We start from the raw sequence: 27330 nt of genomic DNA on the forward strand, positions 1-27330 counted from the left end.
GAGGTGTTTTTTTCTTTAAACAAACTGTAATAAATAACCCTGTTGCAAAACAAAGATCATGCCCATTTTCTGCATTGTGTTAGATCATAAATGTGCAGTGAAATGACTGAGTTCCTGCTATATGCTGATTGTTTGGGGTTTTGGAGGGGGGTTGGGGGTTGATTCGGGGGGGGGGGGGTGTTTTGGTTTTGTTTGGTTTTTTTTCAAGGACTGTTAGCAGTCTGACCTGAAATATACTCAGGAATTTGAATAAAGTGGTCTTGAAGAAGCTGGTTTTGGAGTCTGGAGGAGCTTGTCAAATCCATCTGCTCAGGGCAGGGCCTTGCTTATGCCGTGCTAGTGCTACCTTTACACTAGCATTCAAAGTTAATTCACTTTTTTTTTAAAAAAAAGGGGGAGGGCTGGATGAAGCTGAAGAACAACGATTTCCATTTAGATACTGTGGAGAAAAAGTGTCTTACTCGGATCAGGAGCATTAGAGAGTCACAGAGATCTGACCAGAAGCAATTGCTCTGTATGCAAGTTAGAGGAGGATTTCACTTTTCCTTAGTTAACTTAAAGAGGGTCAAGAAAGAGATGGGATGAAGTTCTGCTTCTTGTCCTGTGTTTGCTGAGTCTGGGCCTACTCATTCATATGATAAAATTATTGTCAAATTGAGGAAGAATGGCAAAATAAGCATTATGGTTCTAGTCCTTTTTTCTAGCCAGAAAGCATGACGACGTGGTTCAAAGGAGGGATGGAATAACCTTTGCGATCTGTGCCTTAGAGCTGCTTTGTATTGTGGCTGGAGACTGGCCTAATTTGCTGTCTTGGAGAAGTCAGTTTTCGTGGATCCCTCTCTGAAGGCAGAGGAAGCATCTGCTGCTGAGATGTGGGAAACAAACCCTAATGCATTAACACGCTAATGAAAGGAAGTTTGAGGTATGGCTCTGGGCTGTCAACAGCAGCACTTGAGGCCGAAGGATGCGCTCTCTTGTGCTGACTCTGCTCTTGAGATAAGTCTCTGGCAGAGGAATGGAGGTGATAACATATTAATACTGCAAAAGCTAGGCTTGTAGAAACTCATCTTCTATGGGTCTTAGAGCAGCTCTTTTAAGTTGCTCCAGCTTGTGTTTGCTCCAGCACCCTCCCAAGCAACTCTTCGTCTGCCTGAGATGGCTCAGCTCTGGTTGTGCAGTGCTCCTCTTCACATACAGGACGTTTATGTTTGATCTTGTCTTAGCACTTTTGTTATGTATAGCTACATCTGAAGGGGATGAAAGTCTGGCATAGATAGTTACACCAATACAGGCTGGCCTTATGTTAGTAGAGCTAGAGCAGCTCCTTGAACCAGTATAATCTGTAGGAAAAGCTGTGGCAGCTGGGGTGTGCAGGGGCAGTGAGCTCTGACAAACACTGCCATGTCAGCAGAAGCCTGAGCATCAACACGATTTCTGTTGACAAAAACACACTTCCTTTACCAGTGTGACAGGATTCCTTCGGGGAGATTTCCCTCCGCTAGCATGGTTTCACAAGCATCTGGGGTGCTTATTATCAGCGGCGTTTACCCTGTATGAATACTGGCATGCTATACGTAAAGCTTGCTGTTGATCTAGGTCATGCTAGGACAGCTTGCTGGTGCTGGGTTGTTACAGCTGGTTCCTTCCATCTTTAAACCTTTGACTGCTCTGGGGTTTTTTGGATCTGAAGTGCACCTCCTTAAATAAGGAGTTTTGCCAATGACATCAGTAAGAATAGGCAAGAGAGGTATTAGTGTGTGCAAGATTTTTCAGGAAAGCCGAGGGCTGAAGGAAGAAGTGTATAAATCATACTCTGCTGGATTAGAAGTAAAACTTCCTTGATCCATGCCCCATTTTTTAAGTACATTAACATGCTGAGAAGCTCCAGAGCTTCTATGAACCAGCGTCTTTTCTCCCACCCCGGGTGTATGAATAATCTTCTGTGGAATTATGGTCCCAAAGAGTTCCTCATGCCTCTCATCAAAAAGGGGTTAACGCTTTATAACAATGGTAATAAAAAATCCTTTGCCTGAGGATGCAGTCTGTAAAGTTGATCAGCTTGCCATGTCTAATTCAACATTACCGCTTTCCCTTACCTATTTTCTGATTAAAAGGATCTATATTGGAAATGAATGCCTCTACCTGTATCTTAATCATAAAAGTGGATCTGAAGAGTTTACACTTCCTTACCAGTATGTGTTTAATTAACTACTGCTTGGTCAAGGAAAATCCATTATGTTAGCCATGAAAGTAATTGCTTCCTTTCTTGGGTAAACTCTACAAGGAGAAAAGAATTTGTTTGATTATTTTAATTGGTAACACTTGTAATAATTGAAGCAGTTTTTTAATAGATGCATCTTTCACGTCTTTTTTTACCAAGGTTGTACTTAATCCTTTAACATTTTGCATTCACTGGTGTTCCATGCCAATTCACTGTAAACAATGAACCATTGCTTCGGCAGAATACAGCTTGTGTTGCGGCATACATTGAGGGGGAATATTAAATATGGCTCTTTGTGAAACATTGACATTCTGTTTGCAGTTGTTTTTTGATTCATTTACAGTAGCTCCAGAAATAGCCTGCCCTATTTGTAGTTGTGCTGGGGTCTTTAAAATATCCAGGCTCTGAATGCAGTAGGGAAAACAACAGGCTCATTAGTTGAGAAATGATAGAGGTAGCCGTGGGAATTGCAAATACCTGATTATCTTGGTGAGACTGGTTTACGTGCAGGTTTGTTGACTGTAGAAGTTCACAGATGGACCCACGGTCTGAACTGCCTCAGCTGGCATCCCCCCATGGATGCTTCCCTCCCCCCAGTGCTGGCTAAGGGGAGCCAGCGGTAACACTGGGGAGACGTTTGAGCCGAGATCTCCAGAGGCAGCCACACAGTGCTGGAGTCATTGACACCTCTGTCCTTCCAGCACCTCTCAAAATCGCAGCCCAGGTTGTGCTTCTGCTGTCGCCAGACAAGGCCCTCTGGTTGCTCTTCTCTGACTGAAGCAAGAGACCTGCTGACGTTTGGGCCCAGCCTCTGAAGAAACCGCCACGTCCTCTTGGTAAACAGCCGTGCTCTGTCATCGCGTTCCTTACGGACTAGAAACGGCCTTTCAAGCCATGGTGACGTCTCTCTCTCTCGTGTTCGCAGCACAAAGGGCCGGTGCGGTTGCTGCGTGCTGATGACGAGAAAAAAACACCCCTCTGAGGGGAACCGTCCCAGACCCCCGCGCGCGACGGTCGGCGCTCACAAGCAGCGTTTGCAGAGAGGCGGCTGCTGCTGCTGCTGCTGCTGGCAGTCCGCTCATCAGAGCGGGGGTGGGCGGCAGAAGGGCCCGAGCTGTGCCGTCACCCGCGGAACCACCGACAGCTCGCTCCCTTCCGGCGGGGGCCGCTCCCCCGCCAGAACACCCGGGGGCCTGGCCACGCCCTCCCCTCCTCGGGAGGCAAGCCCCGCCCCTGCCGGGCGTGCCGCGGTGACGTCACCGGCCCGCTCCGCCGCAGCCCCAGCGCAGGCCGCGGCGCCAGACGGAGCCGTCCGCCGGCACCCGCGCCCCGGCCCGGCCCGGCCCGGCCCGTCGCCCCCCACACCCCCCCCCCCCCCCCCCCGACCGCCATGCCCTCGGACCGGCCCTTCAAGCAGCGCCGCACCTTCGGTGAGCCGGGCGGGGGCGGGGGTGGGGCTGGGGCTGGGTGGGGGTTCCCGCGCCCTCCCCGCCGCGCTGACCTTCGGGGTGAACTTCCCCCCGCCCCCCCCGTGCCCTGGTGCGGCCGGAGGGTCGGCCGCCGCCGGGAGAAGCCGGGCCGCGGGAAGGGGAATCGGGGGGGGGGGGGGGTGGCGGTGCCGCAGCCGCCGCGCGATGATGTCATCCCGGCCGGCAGCGCGGCGGGGCGCCGACCCCCGCACCGGGGGCCGCAGCGGGTCGCGGGCCGTGCGGCTGGGACAGCAGCCCCGGGCTGGGGGACACACACGACACCAGGCGGTAGAGCTGGAGGAGGGGTCGCGGGCTGGGGGGCGTTTGGAGCCTCACCCCGCGGGTGTGCAGGAGCCCTGCGCCTGCTTGGCGGGCGTGCTCCCGAGCACAGGCCGGCCCCGGTACCTCACCGGCCCCGGTGCCTCACGGCCGAAGCGTGCAGAGCGTTACTCTTCACCAAAGTACGTCTCTGCCCATTTTGGTCGTTACCCCTCGACAGGGGAGGCGGTCGCTCAACAAGCCTGCAGTTTTTATAAAGCGTGGAACAGCGAATTTGTCCAGGACGAGCGTGGTTGGAAGGGCAGCTGCTATAGTTGAGGGCAAGAAACGCGTGTGTGGTGTTTGCCGAGCCATCGCCCTCCTGTCTCCCATCTTGTGTATCCATCCGAGTGACTGGGGTGAGGTGATGACTGTGGGGGGCTCTGAAATCTACAGGGCGAGGGTAGTAGCCAAGAGGTAAATGTTCTTGTTTCACTCTTTCCCTGGGTCCAGTCTTGACGCTTTTGGGTGTCAGAGCACAATGCCCTCTTCAAAAACTACCTTCCGTGCTCCCCATCTAGTTAGCATTAGAGTAGTAGTTGTTCCAAGAATTTGATACACCCTCTCTAATTGTCCCTGAGACCCAGAAGAGTTAATGCTCACGTCATACCCGTCCCTTTGTTAAATGTACGTGGTGGGAAAACTCAAATGACAAGGAAGTGACCATAGAAGGTACCAGATTTGATTGCCAGACCTGATAGTGAAATCAGATGAAACATCAACTGCTGCTTCTCTTGACCTTTGCTAGCTAGCATTGGGAAAGGTGCATGTTTCTGGCAGGTTACATCCCAAGGGGGGTATCAGTTGAGCTTTACTGCTTGACTAATGCTGAAATCGATGTATTCATGCCAAACGAGGCCTCATTTTGTGTCAGATACTGTCCAGATGCAGGTGAGGGCATGTTTCCTATGGGAGTTTTAAAATTTGAGCTTTTTCCTACTGAACTGCTGATTCAACCCCTCGCTGCTCTCTTGGAAACTGTAAATATTTGGTAATTTATTGGTGCAACCCTTCTGGCCTTGAATGCTTACCCAGGCTTCTCCTGCCACAGCGACCGAGCCGAGTGAACATGCACAAACAAGAATAAAATGAAGCCTGGGAGCCCTGGGATACTTCCTTGGGACCCTGGTGTGTTCTCCTAAGCTACATATTAAAAGCAGTAAAGTCCTAAATCAAACCCTTAGTAACTACCTACTGTTAAACTGGTGAGAATCAGCTTATTATGGTCAGGAGGAGTCTGGTTTGCCTTTGCAGATCGCTCAGACTTTGTATTAGCCAGAAGGAAAACAAAATCCGTGGCTCAGAGTAGTTGAAAGAAAGCAGGATTAAAATAGCCCAGGAGGGAAAGGGGGGGGGCGGTGGGGGAGTTGGGTGCCGGCAACTGCAAGTGCTTCTTGTTTCTGTGGTCTTTCCTCTGCCCTTTTGCTCTCTCAGCTGACTGGTCTGCAGAGCTCAGCCAGGGGGAGGGGAAGGACGAGTAGGAGGAGGCCTGGCAGCCCACTCCGTTGCTTTGGGTCAGGGCTGGAATTGCTCGGTTGGAGAAAGTAAATACAGCTTGTTTTCGTCTTTGAATCATTACACAACAGGAGCAGGAAGCGATTGTTTACAATGCAGTTGGAGAGGGCTGATGGAAAACATCACCAGCGACACTGTACCCTCAGAATGGCTTAACTTTTAAGGCTTCAAAACTTTATAGAAGTGGAACGGTTCCAAAAAAACAGAGAAAAGGCAGAGTCAGGAATACGACTGTTTACAGAAGGCACCCAGGCTCCAGTTTTACGGCAAGTGGCTTGCTTAGGTCTTGGTCTGCCACCCCGTGCTAAAGATTCTGCTTTTGTCAATGCATCTTTTCCCCCTTCTTGTATTTTTTAGATTTGTTTCTCCATTAATTTCTTCTTCTTGATCATCTGCTTTGTCTTGGGTCTATCCTGAATAAAATTTCTGGATTTCTATTCATCATCGTTGAGGACTTTAGAAAGGGACTGGCTGGGAAATGCCAGGGGTTTGAGCCAAGGTGTGCTGAGGGCACCAAGCGCTGACTTCTCCCATGATCTGATGTGCCATTAGTGGTGAGAGAAGAGGGTGATGCTCTGTGACCTGGTCTGGTCCTTGGCACATCTGCAGCAGAGCATCTTTGGTTTGGGTGCATGGGGGTAAAATCTGACAGTAACTATCTGCTTTCATGTGCTGAACCTGAGTGTAGATGCTGAGATGGCTGTCTTCTGTGTAAGTCAGATCCATTGTAGGAGTCCAAAACAATTCCCAGAACAGAACAAAGCTGTGGTCTGTGTTAAAGGAACAGGGTGTCCTGGCTGGTGGCGAGAGCATGCAGCAGCCTGATGACACCGTTGCATTTCCCCTAAAGAGGGCGAGTCCTTCAGAGTATTGGGTAGAGCTCGCACCTCCCACTGTTCTTGAAGTGGTTGTTTTGAATTGGCTGGTCTGCTGTTGCAAGGCTGCCAACAGGCTTCAAGCTTTGTTTTCAATGCAGTACATAACCAGTGTGGTTACAGACGTGGACCTTAAACCTAGACTGGTCGGCTAACTGAAAGTAAGTTGGCCTCGTGCCTCAGCATCCTGCTGAAATGGAGGTACTTCACAGTAAGACACATACATGTGTGTCTTGATGGGTCAGCTGGAGCCCCTGGCTAGGTGACAAACATAGATAGAGGTTTGGCCTCAGCCTCTCTGGACTGAGTATTCCCATCCCGGGTTCAGTCCTGTGGGAGATCTGCCTTTAGTTCTGGGAAGCCACTTCTCTTTAGAGGAAAGGCAGTGGTAGATAAAGGCAGTGTGTGGAGCTGAGTATCTTCTCCTCTTGGCTCTGGGAAAAAGTGAAGCATTGTCTTCTCTAGGGACTCATCTAGCATAAGCCAGCTGTGCTTGTACCAGTTGAAAGACCAACAGTGGATGAATTGTCTGTCTCGTGCACCATCCTGTGCTTGTAATGGTTTTGCTTGTTGGGGGCTTGGAAAAGCATCTTGATCTTGATCTGAGGTTGATTAGTGAGTCAGCTTGTCCTCATACTCTGTGCTCGGAGTATTCATGCTCTAGCAGTTGTGCTTTAAGAGCTGGGATTCCTTGAAATGAGGCTGCTGTTGCAAGTTGATGCTTAGCTGCCTGTGTCTAGTTGTGCTAATTACCAAGGACGTTCTGTGACATGATTTGATGTGGGGTTAATGATCAGCATTGAAGAAAATATTGGTACAAGAAGAACTGAACAAACATCCAGAACAAATGCCAGCTGGACATGTAGACCACAAATATTGATTTTTTTATTATTATTCTTTTATATAACAAAAGGTCCTGACTGGCAGCCAAGAACAGTAAAACCTGTATGTCCTTTGTTCTTTACTTAATACTTTCTTCACTACAAAAACTTCAGATATCCCCTTGAGCCAGAAGGGTGGAGACTGATGAATCTAGGAACTGTGAGACTGGTAGACTCTTGCTGCCTCTGTCATCGAGTAGCCACGAGCCACAGCCAAGTCACCTCCCTTGGCTTCTGTGTTCCTTCCTTGATCAGTCCCAGCGGGGATCACGGTTGGGAGAGTCACTCAGGAGGTCTTCCAGTGTGTCACCCTGCTTGTGTGACGTTCTGCAGTCAACCTGCAGGGCGTAAACACCTCTGACTGTGGTCGTGCAGTTGTTTGCTGCCTTTTGTCTTCAGAAGGCAGTTTGGAAATAGGCTGTAAGAGAAAACGAAGGAATAAATTCAAGACTCTTGTGTCTGGCACATCCCCCCAAATAGGCCCTGCAAATCCGTGCTTGTTTGTGCACAAATATGTTCACAAATATGTACACAGCAATGACCCGTGCTGTGCAAAGTCTCTTTGTGCATGCACGTGTGTGTTGTTCTGCATTAAAACACAGTTCTGTCAGGAGTGCTAGTTCTTTGTTTGAGCAATTTGAAGTGTCCTGAGTAGTTCTGAGAAATTTGAGTGCATTCCTGCGGTCTTGGAGGCTTATAATTGTGAAGGTTGTCAAGACAGAAGAAAAGGTCAAACAAACGCTAGAGGGAAGCCCTTTCAGAGGACAGCCTCCTGACTGCTCCTGTGGAGGGACCTTGCTGTTCTTTTTCCAAGGCTAGTGAAACTGATTAAATGTTGAGCAAAAAAACAGCTCCTTATCTGGAAGTCTGATGTAAATACTCCGTATGCCATCCAAACATGGCACAGAAGGTATTGCCCATTTGACCCCCATGATCAGGAGGTGTAGTGAGTTGGAAACCCTGTTTTAAGCTGTTTGAATGATGGAGGTCATTAATGATGCTCATCCTGCATGGCCCGCAGCAGGGGGGACATGGTACTATGCAACCAGAGAACAAGTGTCTTGACATAAATTTAGACTTCACGGTTGTTGTGTGGCTCTGCTTGGTCACGAGCTGAGCCCTTATTGTGGATTTGCCAGAGACAAATACTCATTCCTGGAGCCAGGCTCAAAATCATAGTTAAGTTTTGAAACTGCTAAAAAAAATCAAGGTGGTTCCTGTTTGTCATTTAAAATCCATTTTCAGGCTCTACTCTGGAGTCAGGAAAACTGGGAACTTACACAAATGAACAAGACTGCTGAGATCCTTCTGCAGTCACAGGGCTCCAGGAGCTAGGCATTCAAAAATCCTTCCAGACATCACACGTCTTGTAATGAAGCTGTAATAGTGAAATGGGTAGTCATGCAGAGAGGTCATCCCTTGCTCCACGTTCATGTTGGTAATACCTTCCTGTGAGAGTGGAGCATATGAGGCTCAATACACCGTGTTGCAGAGACAGACTTTCTATCAGACGTTAAATTTAAAATGGTGTAGTTTTGGTCCTGAGTCATTCATCCTGTCCAGAGCCCCCCAGCTTTGCAGACAGAAGAAGTAAAATACGACCAAGGATCAGAATCACTGTCAAGTTTCTGCAACACTGCTGTGCTATGTAGCCTGGGACAATAACCCTTTCTTAGTAGTGACGACAGCTTTCCAGGGCACAGCTGGCCTCACAAGCTTTGCCCTCCTTTCCTGGATGTGGGAGTCTCCTCTTGCTCCTCTGAGAACAAGCTCTCCAGCATTGGGCAAGGGCAGGGCAGGTCAGCTGTTGTGTGAGCCATGACACATCCACAGGGGTGTATTTCCTGGTGGTTAGAGGTGTCTGGCCTTAGGGTGGTGTGATACTACAAAAATAGTTATTGACGTTCATCTGGAATGACCTGCATAACTTGCCTGTGTCTTCAGCAGTTGCCAGCTCATACCAGACATCCTGATTTCAAACCATCCAATTCCTCCTCTCCTTGCAGAAAATATCTTGGAGAGGGGACCATGTTCTAGCAACCCTCTGCTCTGGGACTGACTGCAGCAGCTTCTTGAAGAAACATGTTCATTTTTGCATCTGCTTCAGATCTGAGGCAGATCCACCCCCAAGCTGACTGGCAGAGTGTCTTGTGGATGGCAGCAAGAAAGCTATATGGCAGCCTGCTGCAAGTGGCAGGGATGTCTGCACGCTCCCTTTGTGCCGTGGGCAGCTGCACCCAGAGCCCTGGGATGTGGGGCCACGGGGAGAGGCAGTAGCTCAAGGCTGAATTTCTACTCTCTGCTTTGCTTTCCACACGCAGCTCTTGCTCAGCTCAGGAGCTGTTGACCTGGTAGCACATTGATGACATTTCTAGGTCGTGTTTTTTCTTAATGGTATTTTCTTAGCAGCATTCCTGTTGGTCACAGGCAGTAGGGCTGGTTGTAGAGTCCATCTGCTGCCCCAGGGCAGCACCAGTACCTGACCAGTGTTTGTCTAGTGTCTCTTGAAAAATGCTGTCCCTTACGCAACTGCACTGTTGGAGAACTTACCATGTGTTTTCCTTCTGTTCCACCATCTGTATCTTTTGTCTGATTAAGCTCTTTTGCATCCAGGGTTGTCCTTTCATCCTGTGTCTGCACAGCGCCCAGCACAGCAGAGACCTGTCTCCCTGTGATGGGTTAACCCTGGCTGGATGCCAGGTGCCCACCAAAGCCGTTCTATCACCTCCCCTCCTTCTCAGCTGGACAGGGGAAAGTATAACAAAGAGCTTGTGGGTCGAGATAAGGACAGGAGAGATCACTCACCAATTACCATCACGGGCAAAACAGACTCAGTTTGGGGAAAGTTAACTCAATTTATCACAAATCAACCAGAGTAGGGTAATGAGGAATAAAACCAAATCTCAGAACACCTTCCCTCCACCCCTCCCTTCTTCCCGGGCACAACTTCACTCCCGGATTCTCTACCAACCCCCCAGCGGCACAGGGGGACAGGGATGGGGTTTACGGTCAGTTCATCACGCGTTATTTTCTGCTGCTTCATCCTCCTCAGGGGGAGGACTCATCACACTCTTCCCCTGCTCCAGCGTGGGGTCCCACCCACGGGAGACAGTCCTCCACGAACTTCTCCAATGTGGGTCCTTCCCACGGGCTGCAGTTCTTCATGAACTGCTCCAGCATGGGTCCTTTCCGCGGTGTGCAGTCCTTCAGGCACAGACTGCTCCAGCGTGGGTCCCCCACGGGGTCACAAGTCCTGCCAGAAAACCTGCTCCGTGGGCTCCTCTCTCCACAGATCCGCAGGTCCTGCCAGGAGCCTGCTCCAGCGCAGGGTTCCCACGGGGTCACAGCCTCCTTCGGGAACCCACCTGCTCCGGCGTGGGGTCCTCCACGGGCTGCAGGTGGATATCTGCTCCACCGTGGACCTCCATGGACTGCAGGGGGACAGCCTGCCTCACCATGGTCTTCACCACGGGCTGCAGGGGAATCTCTGCTCTGGCACCTGGAGCACCTCCTCCCCCTCCTTCTTCACTGACCTTGGTGTCCACAGGGTTGTTTCTCTTACATGTTCTCACTCCTCTCTCCGGCTGCCGTTTACCGTCTGTCCCAACTTTTTTTCCTTCTTAAAAATGTTATCACAGAGGTGTTACCACTATCGCTGATTGGCTCGGCCTTGGCCGGCAGCGGGTCCGTCTTAGAGCCGGCTGGTATGGGCTCTCTCGAACACAGGGGAAGCTTCCAGCAGCTTCTTACAGAAGCCACCCCTGTAACCCCCCCCGCTACCAAAACCTTGCCACACAAAGCCAATACACTCCCATAGCCAAGGTTCCTGGGCACTGCTGATAAAAAAGGTTAATGCTTGGAAAGTCTGGCTTAAAATTTTCTACTCTTCTCCCTAACTGTCATAATGATCTCATCCTGCATTGCCATGGGATATGTTATGTGCCCACATCTTTGGGAGAACAGCTTGAGAAGGACCTCAGTCAAGAAAACAGCTGAGATTCTGGTGTTTGGGGCAATTTACAAGCTTTGCTGTTGCTACTTAACAGTTGAAACAGCAGTTGGAAGAGAAATAGGCAATTTTCCTGGCATATGCAATGCTGCAAAAATATTCCTGTCTTTCAGCAGGCCCTAGCAGGCAAATTTTGCCAGGAATAACCAATAAAAAGTGTGTGGTTTTCATCTTGCTGCCATCTTGAGCTCTCACATCCTGGCACTGGGGAGAAGCCCGGCTTCCCTCATGGCAGATGTGCAGTGCCCACACCTGGGAGCAGAGACTGTGCTCTTCCCTCTGTGTGCAGTTTGTTAATCTTTGCTCAGCTCCTTCAAAACAGCAGCTGGCTGTAGCCCCTTCATCCCCTCTTGCTTGGAGTCCCTGAGCTGCTGAAATCAGTTGTGGTGGTCTGCTTCTCCATGCAGCGAGGAGGGGTCAGAGAAAAAAAAGTAGATACGGACTGGGTTGTGTAAACAGTTCTGGTTCACTTTACATATGGGCTAAGGCTTTACGATAGCCAGGTGCTACAGAAAAGGGGAAGGTCTTAACCTCAATTAGCACAGCTACAGTTTGGGAGAGCTGCAGGAGAAGAACAAGACTTGTAAAATCAGACCCGTTGTGTATGAAATGTGAGTGTGCAGACACTGCTAATGAAAGGGTGGAGGGAGCGTTCCTGTCTGCGGTGCCGTATGTGGCGTGAGGTTGGGTGCTAGGCTGGCATTTCCCTCGGTCCCTCTGAAGTGCCCTTTAATGGTTTTCTCTTTATTCCTGTGACTTAGATTAGACTACATATACATTAAATTAAAGGTGGTATTTATAATCATTCCTTGCTGTGTGATATTGAAGATGCTTTCATGAGACACAGGATCAACCGCTAGCTCCCACTCCAGGCTGAGGAGGGTGTGGGTGACCATCACCTATTTCCAGCAGGAGATCTCTAGCGCCTGAACTATTGTGCGCACAGAAATTACCCTTGTGCAGGGTTTGATGCAGGATAGCTTCTCCTGATTCCCAAGCCTGTTTGGTTGTATCTCCAAGGCTAGGATAGGACTGAGTGTGCTCCTTAGCAGAGCTTCAAATGTCCTGGAAACTTCTGCCTGAATCTTCAGGCACCTGAACAACTTAGGTGGGGTTGCTCCCAATTGCCTTCCTGAATGAAGTTTCTGAAATGGGCATCTCCTGGGCAGAGGACGAAGTGCAGTGCTTTAGGTGCTTGTAGTTGCAATCACACGTACCTGCCGAAGGGATCCAGCAGCCCCTGGAGCAAAGCAGCACCTACTGTCATTGCATTGCGTTAACCTGCAAATCAAGCCACCTCCCACAGGGTCCTCCGAGGTTAGAAGGGCTGCAAATGCCCTGGGCCCATGTGATCAGAGGGACCGACTGGCTCCTGGGCACATGGCAGGTCTTAAAGAGTGAGGCAGGGAGGCTGCCACTATGGTACAGCAGACCTGAGGCTAGTTGAGAGCTTTACCACTGGTGGCTGCTCATGCCCTTAAATCCTGCTGGGTGTGGAGTCAGCAAGACCTGGAAGAAACGTCCTGCAGCAGCAGCCTGGCCTTCCTCTGTCTGAGGCACCTGCAGTCTGCAGCCCTCGGGAGACAAAGGACTGTGGTTTCAGGGGTGGGATCCTGCGATGCTGGCGTGTAACTGGATGGATGATGTAGTGTTTTATTCTCTGTGTGGTATCTTTTTCAGTGTGATAGGCAGGGGGCACCCCTGGCTCCTCTGTGGAAGCAAAGGTGATGATGGCTGCCAGCCTTGTGCTGGAGTTGGCGATGCTTCCAGGGAGCAAGAAGGGGTATTGGGCATGTAGCTGCCCATTGGCACACGCAGCCTAGACTAGTTGGATGCTCTGAGATTATCTACATTGCTAACCGTGATAACATGCAAAGGCTGCAGATTTGCCTTTGGCAAATTGCTTCTCTAGACCTGTCTCATAATTACCTGCATTGCTGGGGCTTCCTGTGCAGACAGTTCTGTGACCCTACAGGGAAATGCAAGATGTCTAGGAAGTTCATCCACATGGCCATCTGATAGTATGGAGAGACATGCAGGATAGGGTAGATACTGAAGCTGGAAAAACTAGCCAGCCATGAGGACACAGCTTTCTGCAGGCTCTGTTAATACCCAGCAAGCCTGAGTTGACTGCAATCAAGCTGCCTAAAATACTTACACCAATAAGTGTTGTCTGCTCATGCTCTGGATCTCCAGCCTTTCAGATGCTCTGACCTGCTGAAGCTTGTACACCATGAACATGTGGGAGCGGAGCTCTGCAGAAGGTGGGGCATGCGCTTCTGGCTGGCTGCTCAAGTTGGGTGCTATGTGTTGGGTGCTTGCATGCTGGGTGCTTCTTGTCACCATGTCCTTCAGCATTCCTGAAGAGGCATTGCTGTACTAGTGTCACGTGCAGTGCTGATGTCTGCATAACTCCTTGCTGATTGGGACCTCAGGGGAAAATTGTATCACAAGGATAACTCTGGATGCCCTGGAGCATTGAATAGGGTGAAAAGGAAACATGAAGAACCACATCTTCAGTCATAAAACCCAAAACAAATATGCCTGAATTTTCCATTAAATCCAGATAATCTTGCTCTGTCTTGCTAGCCCATGGAGTCCTACAGAAGAAAGGTCTAGCAATTCCTAGCAGAGGGGTATTTTCCTCTCAGAGGAGACAGAAATGGTGCTGAAAAGCTTCTGTGATCCAGTGATTTTGTACTCTTGTGGCCTCTAAAGAAACTCCAGTCTTTTCCCAAAGTAGCATCTAGCCAAATTCAATTTATAAGCAATAAGGTTTTACTGAGTGGTTAGAGGGGAAATGCTCAACGTTTGCGGGGAAAAAACACATTCAGACACATGCACTTATCCTGCCCTGTATGATCCTGCTGGGTCACAAGAAACTGGGGCTGTGTGAAGCAGGTAAGGGGAGTCGGGCTTGAAGCAGGTGCTGCACCAGCGACTGTGTCTGTGGCAGGATGATCCCATGACAGATCCTGTGATACCCAGATCTTGCATTTCTAGGCAGTCCTTAGTCGTTGGCCTTCACTTCCCAGCTTACCTACTGTGATCCTGAAACTGCTTCCCCTGGGCACTTCAGAGGGGCCATTGTAGGCTGTGAATCACTTCCTAGAGTAACGGTAATGCAAGGAGGAGCTTAGGTCTGTAGTGTCCCAGGAGGAACACACACGGAGCCATACCTGGCCCTGGTACGGCTTCTTCCCCTCCGTTCTGCTGCTTTGAACTGTGGAAAGTGGAGGGCCCTCTGGTAAAGCAGTGAGGGGGCATTGAAATTGTCCTGTAAGCTCAAAGACCATACCAGCTTTTATGTGCTGCCTGTTGTGTGTGTCAGTGACACTCCACGTGAACTCTGGAGGAAAATGGGTTAGAAAACATGAGAACAACTGTAGAAAAAATCTTTTAGTACGTGGGTCATCTCCTTGCTTAAGTTTTTCTTCCTGTTTCCACGACAGGTCTAGAAATGCTTTCTGTCAGGCCAATAGCTGTTGTAGCTACTATGTAGATCTATAATAGTGAAGGAGTCCTCCTTGGCAAGGTGTATCTCTTTTGGACTGAGGCACTGTGCCTGATAGTGCTTGGAAGTGCGCAACAGGCAGAAGGAAATGGCTAAAACCCAGCCCTAGTTGGAGAATCATCTCCTCTGGGGAAGCAGCCAGGGGACACAAAGATCCTGAACTTCTAGAGCTGAGACCCTAACGCTGTGCTGCTGCCCAGCACTGATGGTCATGAGCTGCATTTGCTTAAGGTAGATTTAGGAATACGGTTTTGTAATCTTTATGGTCTCATTTAAGTCATTTGGTTTCTATGTTGTTGCCCAGTTTTACCGGGCAGGGTAGCATGTCCCTGCCTTGGGGGATGATTGAGGTGGTAGGAAGCCATGAAGGGCTGATCCCTGAAGCCGACATCTGGCTGACCTTCTCACTGCTGCAAAATGTTCAGAAAAGGCCCGATGAACAGAATTTGCATTTCTTTTGCCATGTTCCTCTTTGTCAGTTTGTGGCTTGCAGGGTGATTACCTTGGTTTTTGCCTGAACTAGCACAGCCAGATGTTTCTAACTTCATTTCTTCACTTCTTTCTTTCCAGCGGATCGTTGTAAAGAAGTACAGCAGATCCGAGAGCAGCATCCAAACAAAATCCCGGTAAGTTATCATTCTTGCTGTTCTGCATTAGACTTTGTTCTTGTGACCCCTCTGTGCTGTTTGATAGCCTCCACCAGCCAGCCGTGGAGGGTACAAAACTTTGCTCCCCAGAATCAACACAGGATGCTCTCCATGAGACTCTAGTGCCTTGTGCATGCCAGCTGCTCAGTAGTAGACAGCATTCTCATCAGTGCAAAATACAGTCTTTTTCTTAAGCTTCATGCCTGCCCTAGAGGCAAGGAACTGATTTGATCTCAAATCTACTTCCAAGCTAGTGCAGCAGGAGAAAACTCTGAAATGGCCTTTTTGTTGTTGTTGTTGTTGTTGCAGTAGCTACCTGATTTTTCCTGGATAACCTGGTAAAGATTTCTCTACATCTGCCCAGAGAAAGATGTGTGAGATGATCTTCGCTGTATTGAAAGCAAAAAGACTCTGTTAGGATAATTCATAATGCAGCCAAACAGTCACACCCGTTCTGTGCTTTCCCAGCACCTGTTGTTGACATGCGTAGGTGAGACGCCATGAATTGCCTCCAGTTCTTCCTGCCTAATATGCTGTCTTGCTCTTTGGCTGTGAGTGTGCTTTTGATATCCTAGCTGAGTATTTGCTTCTCTTCCTAAGATGGAGAACTTACAGAAATAACATACTCAGGGCTTGCTCGAGTTAGTATTTGCAATACCATAGCATGTATGACCGAAAAATGGGACGTGTTCCTAGTTCAGCTCGCTCTCAGTATTGAACATCAGCCTTGTCTTAAAATTGCATACAATCTCTCAGTATTTAGCCTTCAGGGCTTAATGTCTCAAACTGCTCTTGGCACATACTAGTCCCTTCCTGCCTCACTCTTCTTTTGATTTTTAGCATAGCGCCTTCTAGCAAAAATAATTCTTTCTCTTCCTTCTGTTCCACCACCACTGTGGTGTCCATGTGTTGTCAGCTCAGCAGAGCAGGACTTGCCCCTTGCAGCGTGCTGAATACCAGCATGCCATATCATCTACACATTTATTGACCACTGCTTTTAACATGGTTTTCATGGCATTAGGCTGGCTCTGCATTTCTCCAGAGCTGTGGCAGAGCTAATTACAATGCCTTAAAGCTCTAGCAATAAGGACAGGCTAGAAATAAGTTGTACATAAAATGTACACACATGCCTAATCAAGTGCCTGTACACAAACGCGTTGCCTGGGAAGTGAACAGAAGGAGCCAGAGCTCTGTATCCACATGCAGAGTTTTACCAGCATTACTGAAACATGGTGGGAGCACTTCCATGGCTGGAGTGCTCTTTGTGTTGGGGTCAAACACCGTGTGCCCCAGGAGAAGGCTTCTGCGTCATCAGGGCCTGGCCACTGGTGTGGTTGTCTGGGGAGTTGTGTGTGCACGGGGAGGTTTGGCCATGGCAGACACCTGAGCCCTCCCACACCTGTTCCAGTGACCTCTTTGTTCAGTGCCATATTGTCCTTGATGGTGTCCTGAGTGCCAGCATTGTGGGAGGATGAGGGACTGAGCTAAACGCCCAGCTGCTTTGCTTTCCTGGGCTGACTGACATGACAGGGGAGGATACGTTTAGCTGCAAGTTTTGCTGGAGCAGTAAAAAATCAGGAGAGAAGGGTGTTGAAGGCCTTGGGGGGTCCATCTGTGTTTATGTCATTGGTATCTCTAAAGGCCTGGTCCTGATTAGACCCTGACACCAAGTTTGATGCTGTCTCTTCTCTTTTACACAGCAAAGTTCCTATAAGCCACTGTATGTAGCTTTCAGTGCTAGGGCTGTGAGCAAAGCCTTGTACTGCAAAATGGAGCATGGTGTGGGGGATACCTGTGGGTCTGAGCAGTGCAGTGCAGGCAAATTGGCTGCAGGAAGGTCTTGGTCTTCTGTGAAAGGCAGGAGCTGTGTTTGCCAAGTGACCGGCTTCCCTGGTGAGGCACCTGCAATTAGCAAAGGGGTTTGAGCCCACAGCCCAGGGGGAGTTAGGGAGAAGACAGCCCAGGTCACACCCTTATTGCTGGCAGCAGCTGCCCTCTTCTTGCATCTCCAGTTTCCACTTGGAGCCCTTGGGCAGGTCCCATTTTGCTTTGACAGAGGCCCAGGAGGATTTGCAGAGTGCATGGCCTGGCTGTGTGCCCATGCCCAGGGAAAGGCATTTCTCTCCTGTTTCCATGAGGGTACTTCCAGAGGAGGCTGAGGAAGGGACTGTGCCACATACACATGGGGGGGACTGCGTGGGGAGAGGGCTGTGTCTGTTTGAGCTCAACAGAGACAAAGCAGTAGATAACCTGGACTCTGCCTGAGGCGTGGAGTTATCTGCTTCTGTTTGAAGGGAAATCACAGCCCAGGATGCCTCACTGGCACATGTACTAAAGAGATAGGCAGGAGCTAGGGGTTCCCCAGTGTTTCCGTATCTGCCTAATGCCAGGGGCTCCTTTGCTGTCTCTGCATTCCCCAAATCTGGCTGCACTTCCATGGTAAAAAGTGCTGACCACAGGAACACACAGCTCTTATTGGGAAGGGCTTGGTTGTGTTGGCAGTGAGATACTGCCCACGCTTAGCTTAGCCCTTGCAGGCAGCTGCGAGGCAGCTCTTCCTCGGGCGGTCAGAGCAAGCAGAGAGCTTCCTGCCTTCTCGCTGGGACCTCCATCCACAGCCTCAGCAGGTGCTTTAGAAATCATCTTCTGTCCTGTTAGAGGATAGACCAAGTTTATGCCTGCCCATCGCTCTTGCCTGCTGTCAGCTCCAGTGCTCTCTTTCTGGAGCCCATTGAACTGGGGCCTGTTGAGGAGCAGCTACAAGCTTTAAGTCAGCTCCGGTGAGCCTTGGAGAGTCTAAAGTCACAGGAGAACAGCTTGTGCTGGGCAGCAACAGGAGCAAACCATTTCCCAAAGCACTGTAATGCTAAATTCAGTGAGGCCTAGTGTGTCACAGGCTGTAGTGCTGCAGAGGGTGGGTTAGGAGAGAGTCACCTCTCATGCTGATAGGGAAGGGTGAAGGTGTGTTTGGGCCATGCAGCGAGGTCTCTGTTAGGTTCTGTGATAAAAAGCTCATCTGCATACCCACTGAGGAGCACAGAGAGGCTATGGTGGGTGAAGGAGCCCAAATAATGCCCTGCCCTGGCACAATGGTGGACAGAAACCCAAATTACTGACTTGGAGGAAGTGACAACCTTCTCTGGGCTCCTGCGAGAGCTGTTTTGGGGAGCTGCAGACCCAGTGCCCAAGGCTGACAAGACTCAAGATGGATCAACACCAGAGCACCTTTTGGACTGAGGGGGGTTACTGTATATATTCACACTAAAGGACTTCCACCCTGTTTAGCCAGAGGGGGTCAGGATGAGGCTGTTGGTGCTCTGTGTGAGTGCTCTGCATGTCTGTGTTGATCTCTGTGGCTGGCCATGTATATAGGTATGTATATGTTACATATACACATTTGTGTGTGTGTGCCTGCTGGGAATACATTCTCAGCCTTGCTGCTGGTTGGACCTGGGGGGGGGGCATAGAGCAGTGGCAGTCTTGCCTCTGTCAGGCTGCCAGATCTGGCCCCATTCCCTACCAAAATCCCTTTCCATCTCTTCAGACTGGCCTCAGAACAAGGGTTTAGTTTATAAATGCTGCCTAAGCCTGCTCTGTGATGGAACTGGGACCCCAGGCTCTGCCCTAAGCCTTTCCACCTGTGCCCAGCTCATGTTATTTCTGCAGTGAGATCTGTGGTGGGTTCCCACTGCAAGAGCAGGTGTCCCACACTGAGGAACCCCCTGCCCTGAGGCAGCAGCTTGGAAAAGGATACGGGAGGGGAGGTGGCATTGTATACCAGCCCTGTGGCCGCAGGGATGTAATATTAGCATTTGATCATGCATTTCCCTCCAAAGCTAGACAAGAACGTTTTGTCCATTGGCCACCTGTTCCCATAGCTGGGTTACCCAAATAGCAGCTCATGTTCTGGAAACAGAAACTCTTGGAGCTGTTCTACATGACAGGCTCTCTGTCTGCTCAGGGCACAAGGCAGCTGCTGCTTTAACAGCCAGGACAACCTTCTTGGCCCATTCTTGGATTAATTCAGAGGCTTTTCTTTGTGGGATGGAACTGGCTGGTAATTAGAGATGTCTGCCTCTGTTCCTGCTAGATGTGAGAAATGAGGCATAGCCCAGGTGTACAGGGCCCTCTCTGCATGTGAAGGTGTATGCACAAACAGTTCCTACGTAGCTGCCCCTTTGTGCAGACTACTGGTAAAAACTCAAGGTCCTGCTGTTGCCTCTGTGTTTCCCAGTGGCCAGCCCCTTGAGACTGTTCATCTCCCTATACCCAAAATACTCATCTGTCCAAGTAAGACTCAAATACAGCAGGATGGCTCTGCTTGTCTTCGTACTTCCTCTGCCCTCCTGGAGGGAGGAAGGGATGTTAGCAGGTTGGTAGGGGGCATCCTGATCCATGATTTGATCTGCTGCAGAAGATTGTTCTTTCATCAGGTCCCCATCTTGCAGAAGGGGCCAAAGGAGCAATATCTGGCTTTCCCTGGTCTTTTTCTCTGGCACTCTTGCTCAGTATCAAGAGGAAACTTAGCCAATGTGAGAATACATTGGTGGACTCGTGGGGGCCTTCATATGCTGCTTGTCTGGCCCTTGGGCTCCTAGGTTCTCCTTTTATGAGCTTTGTCCAGGATGGGCTCTTCAGAGGGCATTTAGGTGCAGGGCTGTCACCAAGGTGCCTCGCACAACTCGCTCATCTGGGAACTGCCTGCAACATAGCTTGGCCCATCCTGGTGGGCATTGAGATAAGCCCTGCAGTCTGGGGAGCTCGTCAGACATTCCCAGTTCACTGGTGATACCGCAGCATCCCAACCAGAGTGTCTGATTTGGCTTTGGTGTGGGCAGGCAGCAGGACGTACATTGCTGCTGCTGATAGAGGCTTGTGTGTCAACAAATGATTAAGGGAAAGGCAAATCAATGTTCCCAGAGGTTCGCCTGGTCCTTTTGGCTCCACAGTGAGGAGATTGAAGTAGACGGACGCCTGTAATCTTGAGAGCAGACAGCAGACGACCCTTTATTGCTAAAACACGCACATACTTACAGTCATATATTCTGCAAAGTCACTGTACACGCGCACAAACATAAAATATGATTGGTTATATCAACGCTGTACACGCACATAAACATAAGATATAATTGGTTATACTAACACTGTACACGCGCATAAACATAGGACACAATTGGTTATATTAACTAAAACACGCGAAACTTGTCTCAGTCTAATTGGTCAAGATAAACTGCCAAATTGCGGTTCTTTGTGCCAAGTTCCCTTTATCTTGGAATGTGCACCTGTGTTCTTCTAATTGGCATCTTCCTTTTTTTGTCTTCTTGGTTATTCTGTTCAAGGTCTTCTAAAGGCATCTGGAATGCTCTTGTGACCGTTAGCTAAGTATGTGTCCACAATTCCCCCTTTTTTGTTTTTCGACAAGTAACAACATGCTGTATTGCCCTTTGCAAAAACCTATGAACACAGCTAATTAAACACGGCAAAAGCAACATTATACCTAATAAAATACATAAGAATAAAAGACTGTTCAGGTAATGCCAATGACAGACAAAAAGAGGTTTGATTAATAGCTTTTGTCAGTGTCACCCAAACATTCTTAATGTCCCACGGTGTTAAATGATGTGGATCAATCACTGGTGCCACTGTCATGCTGCTTACTACAGTCAGCGTGTTCTATATCAATCTCAGCATAAGGTTTCGTCCATTTAGTTGGAATCCACTTCGGCCCATTTTCTGTAATGACACAAGCATAACCTCGGCCCCACGTTATTACTTTAAAAGGTCCCTCCCATTGCTGACGCTCAATATTTTTAACCCAGACTTTCTACCCATTATCAATATTTTGAATCCCACTATTCATTGTTTGAAAATGCCGAACTACAGGGGAGACAACTGACTCTCCACGCAGGGTCAAAAAATTCATCACATATATTGCTTTCATGACTCTATTTGAAGGAGGTTCCCCTAATTCCCCCTTTTTTTGTTTTTCCAAAAAGTCTTTTAATACTTTATAAGTACGTTCGATTATAGCTTGACCTGTGGGAGAATGAGGAATGCCAGTAATATGAGTAACTCCCCATTGCTGAAAAAATTCCTGAGTCCATTGTGCTATAAAACATGGTCCGTTATCTGTTTTTATCTGGGCCGGGACGCCCATTACTGCAAATGCTTGTCATAAGTGTGTTTGTAGATGTCGACTTGTTTCGCCCGCAAGTGCTGTGGCCCGTATCATCAAGGAATATGTATCAACAGAAACATGAACATAACACAATTTTCCAAAAGCTGGTACATGAGTCACATCAGTCTGCCACAATTGCAAGGATTGCAGACCCCTAGGATTTACAGTGCCATCTCCGTGCCCAGATAATTTCTGGCACTCAGCACAGGATTGAATGATGGCTTTGGCATCTGCTATAGAAATTTGAAACTGTTTGGCTAATACTTTCGCTGGTTGGTGGAAAAAACTATGAGCTCCACGTGCCTGTAGAAGTTTATTGGGGGGTCCATACAGGATCAGCTAGCAAATCAGCTCGTTTATTCCCTTCTGTGATCCATCCAGGCAAACTGGTGTGACTTCGCACATGCATTATATAATAACACTTTGTCCGTTGGTTTAACGGAAATAGCAACATCTTAAATTTTTCAAACAATGTGATGTTATCAATTTCTTTCAAATAAGCCCGTCTCAAGCGTTTTACTACACCTACCACATATAAAAAATCAGCAATAATATTGACCTCAACATGCTGCCACTTTTTAAATACTTCTATTACAGCTTGAAGTTCCACCACTTGGGGGGAGCCTTCGCAGGTGACAATGTGATTTTTCCATACCTGACCTTCTTTCCAAACTACTACTGCCTTTCCTGTTTTTCCACTGCCATCCGTAAATACTGTAGGACCATCAGTAGGTAACTCTGCACACAATTCTTTTTCTTCTAGTTGTATATTTTGTAGCAAGGTAAACATTTTGTGTGCAGGAAGATGAATATCTACCTTTCCTTCGAAATCTGCAAAAGCAATTTGTAAAGTTAGACTATTCTGTAGACACCATTGTAAATATCCTTGAGTCAAAGGAATGACAATCGTGTGTGGTTCTTGTCCACAAATCTCAATAATCCGACGTCTCCCCTTTATAATTAATTCTGAAATCATTTCAATTCGAGAAAATATGTTTTTTTGGGCCTGGTGAGCTAAAAAGATCCATTCTATTATTAACAAGTCTTTGTGACTTCCCTCCCATTGATATATGATCCTGAGGGGTTGTTTTTCTTGGTTTAAAATGCTAAGATTAATGTCAAGATTTTCTTTAATTCTAAAAGCCTGACTCTGGGATATTATATCTGCTATCTTTTGTAATGCTTGTTTACCTTGAGGAGTCAATTGTCGAGGTGCCATTAAGGTAGTGTCGCCTCGTAACATTTCAAATAAAGGGGTCAGAAGCTCATTATCTATTCCCAACAGTGTTCGAACCCAATTGATTGTCCCCAGTAATTTTTGCACATCATTCAATGTTTCAATCTTGTCTGTAATTTCCAGTTTTTTTGGAACTATAGTTTTTTCTAAAATCTTCCAGCCTAAATATTTCCATGGTTGCATTTTTTGTACCTTTTCTGGTGCTATTTTTAAACCAAAATCAGACAATTGTGTAGTCAATTCTTTGAGCTTTTCGGATAACTCTCTTTTTCCTGCTATCAAGATATCATCCATATAGTGATAAATAATCAAGTCTGGATTTTGTTGTCTAAACCCTTTTAGAGCTTGGGATACATAGGATTGGCATATGGTTGGAGAATTTTTCATTCCTTGTGGCAGAACTACCCAATGATAACGTTCCATGGGTACCTGTTTGTTTATGGTGGGGATAGAAAAGGCAAATTTTTCTGCATCTTTTGGGTCTAAATATATTGTAAAGAAACAATCCTTTAAATCAATAATCAAAATGTTCCATCCTTGTGGAATCATGGTAGGCGTGGGTAACCCTAATTGAAGGGCTCCCATATTTTCCATTACTTCATTTATCTTTCTTAAATCATGCAATAGTCTCCATTTCCCAGATTTTTTTGGAATGACAAAAACTGGTGTATTCCAAGGGCTCGTGGTATTCACCAAGTGCCCTTGTTCCAATTGCTCCTGTACTAACTGTTTCAAGATGGCGACCTTAGATTCAGTCAGCGGCCATTGATCTACCCAAATCGGTTCCTCTGTTTTCCATTTCAGTTTTAGGCATGGTCGCCCGTCAATGGCCGTGCCACAAAATTGTCTCCTGTACTAAGCACACATCCCATTTGACTTAATGCATCCCTGCCTATCAGGTTCATAGGGATATTGGTTACATAAGGTTTGATATAAGAAACTGAATTTTGACAAATCAATTGAATCATATATTTGCTTTGTCGAGTTTTTGATAATCCTCCCACACCGAACGGTTTCGAATCCATCTCAGAAAGCTCCCAAGTAACAGGCCAGTCCTCCCACGACAGAACTGTTACATCTGCTCCAGTGTCCACTAATGCTTGTAATTTTATTTTTTCTGGCCTGTTCTTTGCATTTTGTAACTCTGCTGATATACTAGGTTTTGTTTTATTGATCTCCATTGACTGCATAATTTGAGTTTCTAATCCCGTAGATCCAAACCCTGCATTGCCACGCTGTTGATTAACCTTACATGGTACATTTGCTTTAAAAGGGACTAGCTGTGCAATTCTGCTTCCTTCCTGTATCGATACTGGTGGAGACGGCGTCCAAATCATAGCATAAATGCGACCTGCATAGTCCGCATCAATCACCCCGGGAAGCACAAAAATTCCTTGTAATGTTATACTAGACCGTCCCAACAACAGGGCACTAAGCCCATTACCTAATGGTCCTTGTGCGTTTACTGGTACATGGTGTACCTGAGAGTTCCATAGTAGAAGGGTTTCTATTGTTGAGACATCCACTCCGGCACTTCCAGCTGTTCGGGCTGGCGATTCTGCCAGACATCCTTCTTGGCGCCGTTCTGGGATCCTTTCGGAGCTGTTGGGGTCATCGCACCGCTCCTCGCACTCTTCTTGTAGTTTCCCGGAGATGGGGTACCTCGAGGTGGCAGAGCTACACCTTCATTTGTGAAACGAGATCTACATTGGTTAGCGTAATGTCTCCCTTTATGACAAGGGCATATATTAGGCCCAGCTTCCACTGTGATTCGCCCTTCTTTACACTGAAATTGCAAATGTCCCGGTTGTCCACATTTATAGCATTTCTTAACATTTTTTGTATCCATTCGCATGGCTACAGCAAAAGCATTGGCCATTAATGTAGTTTTATGCTCCAAAGACCCAACTTTGTTACAGGCCTCTATCATACCTACTAGCGTCACTCTTCCTGGCATCGATTGTAGTATTTTTTTACAGCCTGCATTTGCATTTTCCACAGCCAATTTTATTATCAATGCTTCTTTGGCATCAGCATTATCTATTTGCTTTTCAACAGCATCTCGCAGACGATCAATAAAGGACATATAAGGTTCCGTATTACCCTGCCTTATACTTGTAAATGATTGTTCTGGCTTTCCAGCTCCAGGCAAGGTTACCATTGCCTTCAGAGCTAAGGAAGCTGATTCTTGTAATACTTCCACGGGTAGCCTCGCTTGCCTATTAACATCTGCAAAGTCACCAGTCCCCATCATTTGTGCAGAAGTGATCATATACCTCGGATCTCCTTCTGGGCGGTCCAAATTTCTTAGTGCCGCTAAATCACATAATTCTGCCCATTTCACCTTCCATAATAGACGCTGAGTCGGGGTTAAAATCATTGTAGCCAATTGTGTACAGTCAAAGCCCGTTAAAATTTGACCAGAAAATATATTCTCCAATAATGCCTGACTAAACGGAGCAGACAGTCCGCTAGCCGTTACTGTTTTCTGTACTTCTTTTATTAAATCCCAACTGAAACGTTGCCACACGTTTGGGGCATTCTGCCTGACTGTAACTGGAAGAGCCACAGGATTTAGACCTTCGGTTAACATTTTATCATTTATGTCCTTCCATCGCTTTTTTATAGCTTCTCCTAGGGATGTATCTGTCTCATAGGGAGGTGCAGAGGGGATAGGTCTCTGCTCGAGAGGCAGGTTACTTAAAGGTTGATCGTTGCCTCCATTAATGACATCTCCCTTGGTGTTTAATTCCTCATCACTGTCCGAATTATTTACCACCTCGCCACACACACTTCTCTTTTTTTCCGGGGTATCTTCAATTGAAATTTTTACAGCAGCAGCCACCTCCTTTTCTGCCTTAAAGGCTTTCAACGTTTCCAGCGCCAATCTCCACGTAGCGGAGATTTTCTGAGCCTTCACATCCCCACGCGATACAAAGTCCCAAATTACTTTTCCCATTTCTTCCCAATTTTTAACTTCAAAGACTTCTACATTCGAAGTGGGGGCACCATGGTCCTTAAGCCACTTCAGCATCATACGTAAAGTATTTGAATCATACTTAATCCCTCTCATGGAGAGGATATGCGAAAGCATTTGTACAATTGCCCCTTCTTCCACAGACATCTGGGCACCCATTTTAATTCTCTTAGCCGCTCACCTTACTTCCAAATGAGCAGGGTGATTGATCTCCCGGGAGAAGGTTGTCCGCTCAGTCCAGCTGGCTAGACGATCGTTCGGCTAGAGTCTCCTCCAGACACACTCCCAGCAATTCCAGCATTTTCTCGGCCCGCAATCACGTCGGGGTCACCATTTGAGGAGATTGAAGTAGACGGACGCCTGTAATCTTGAGAGCAGACAGCAGACGACCCTTTATTGCTAAAACACGCACATACTTACAGTCATATATTCTGCAAAGTCACTGTACACGCGCACAAACATAAAATATGATTGGTTATATCAACGCTGTACACGCACATAAACATAAGATATAATTGGTTATACTAACACTGTACACGCGCATAAACATAGGACACAATTGGTTATATTAACTAAAACACGCGAAACTTGTCTCAGTCTAATTGGTCAAGATAAACTGCCAAATTGCGGTTCTTTGTGCCAAGTTCCCTTTATCTTGGAATGTGCACCTGTGTTCTTCTAATTGGCATCTTCCTTTTTTTGTCTTCTTGGTTATTCTGTTCAAGGTCTTCTAAAGGCATCTGGAATGCTCTTGCGACCGTTATCTTGCGACCGTTAGCTAAATATGTGTCCACACCACAGAGCCATCTTCTGGGGATCCTGATCTCTGCATGCTGCTCCATCCTTCCACTGTCCAAAGGCATTTGCAGTCTCCCGTGTATTTTTGGAAAAGACCTGGGAAAATGATTTATGGGAACTCCTTGCCTTATAGTGAAAAATAATGTTCAGTATCAACTTGGAGACGACAGTGAACTGATTAGTATACAAGTGTCTTTCTGTGGAGAAAACAGCTAGGTACTGGAGAGATGCGAGAGTCAGAGTATCACTGTAATGGGAATGTATTGAGCTTTATAAGTAATATTATTACTTATTTTAACTGCCTACCACCTTGTTTCTTAGAATACAAATAGTACATTTCCAAGCTGGTTTAGAATAGCAATTGTAGTTGTCAGCAGACACTCCTTAACAGAAGAAATTCATTAATTATAATAGCAGGAAAACCGAACAGAAATTATTGTTTAGCCATTTCAGAATGTAGGTGTGGTAAGAGCTTTCCCAAGCAAGACCTCTTGCAGGGGAGAACAGGTTAGGCTATCCCTGTGGTGGCACTTTGCTGAAGTGCCCTGGAATCTCACCGCACAGTTGTGGTGGCACACGGGAGAAGTGCCTGTGGGTTTCTGATCCTTTTTGGAGTCAGTGTGTCTGTCATGGTTTAACCCCAGCCAGCAACTAAACACCACGCAGCCGCTCACTCACTCCCCCCCCACCC

The 27330-nt window shown here is 47.7% G+C and overlaps 1 protein-coding gene across 1 annotated transcript in view; it reads left to right on the forward strand.

Moving 5' to 3' along the window:
• Positions 1–1503: 1503 nt before the first annotated feature.
• The window catches only part of MAP1LC3A (microtubule associated protein 1 light chain 3 alpha), a 35423-nt gene continuing 9596 nt past the window's right edge, over positions 1504–27330 (forward strand). Inside the window, exons 1-3 of the mRNA XM_052789460.1 lie at positions 1504–1551; positions 3219–3651; positions 15373–15428. Coding sequence (XP_052645420.1) covers positions 1504–1551; positions 3219–3651; positions 15373–15428 — 537 coding nt within the window. The remainder of the gene's footprint in view (positions 1552–3218; positions 3652–15372; positions 15429–27330) is intronic.

Source organism: Harpia harpyja, chromosome 1 (assembly GCF_026419915.1).
Source record: "Harpia harpyja isolate bHarHar1 chromosome 1, bHarHar1 primary haplotype, whole genome shotgun sequence".
In the NCBI taxonomy this organism is placed as follows: Eukaryota; Metazoa; Chordata; class Aves; order Accipitriformes; family Accipitridae; genus Harpia; species Harpia harpyja.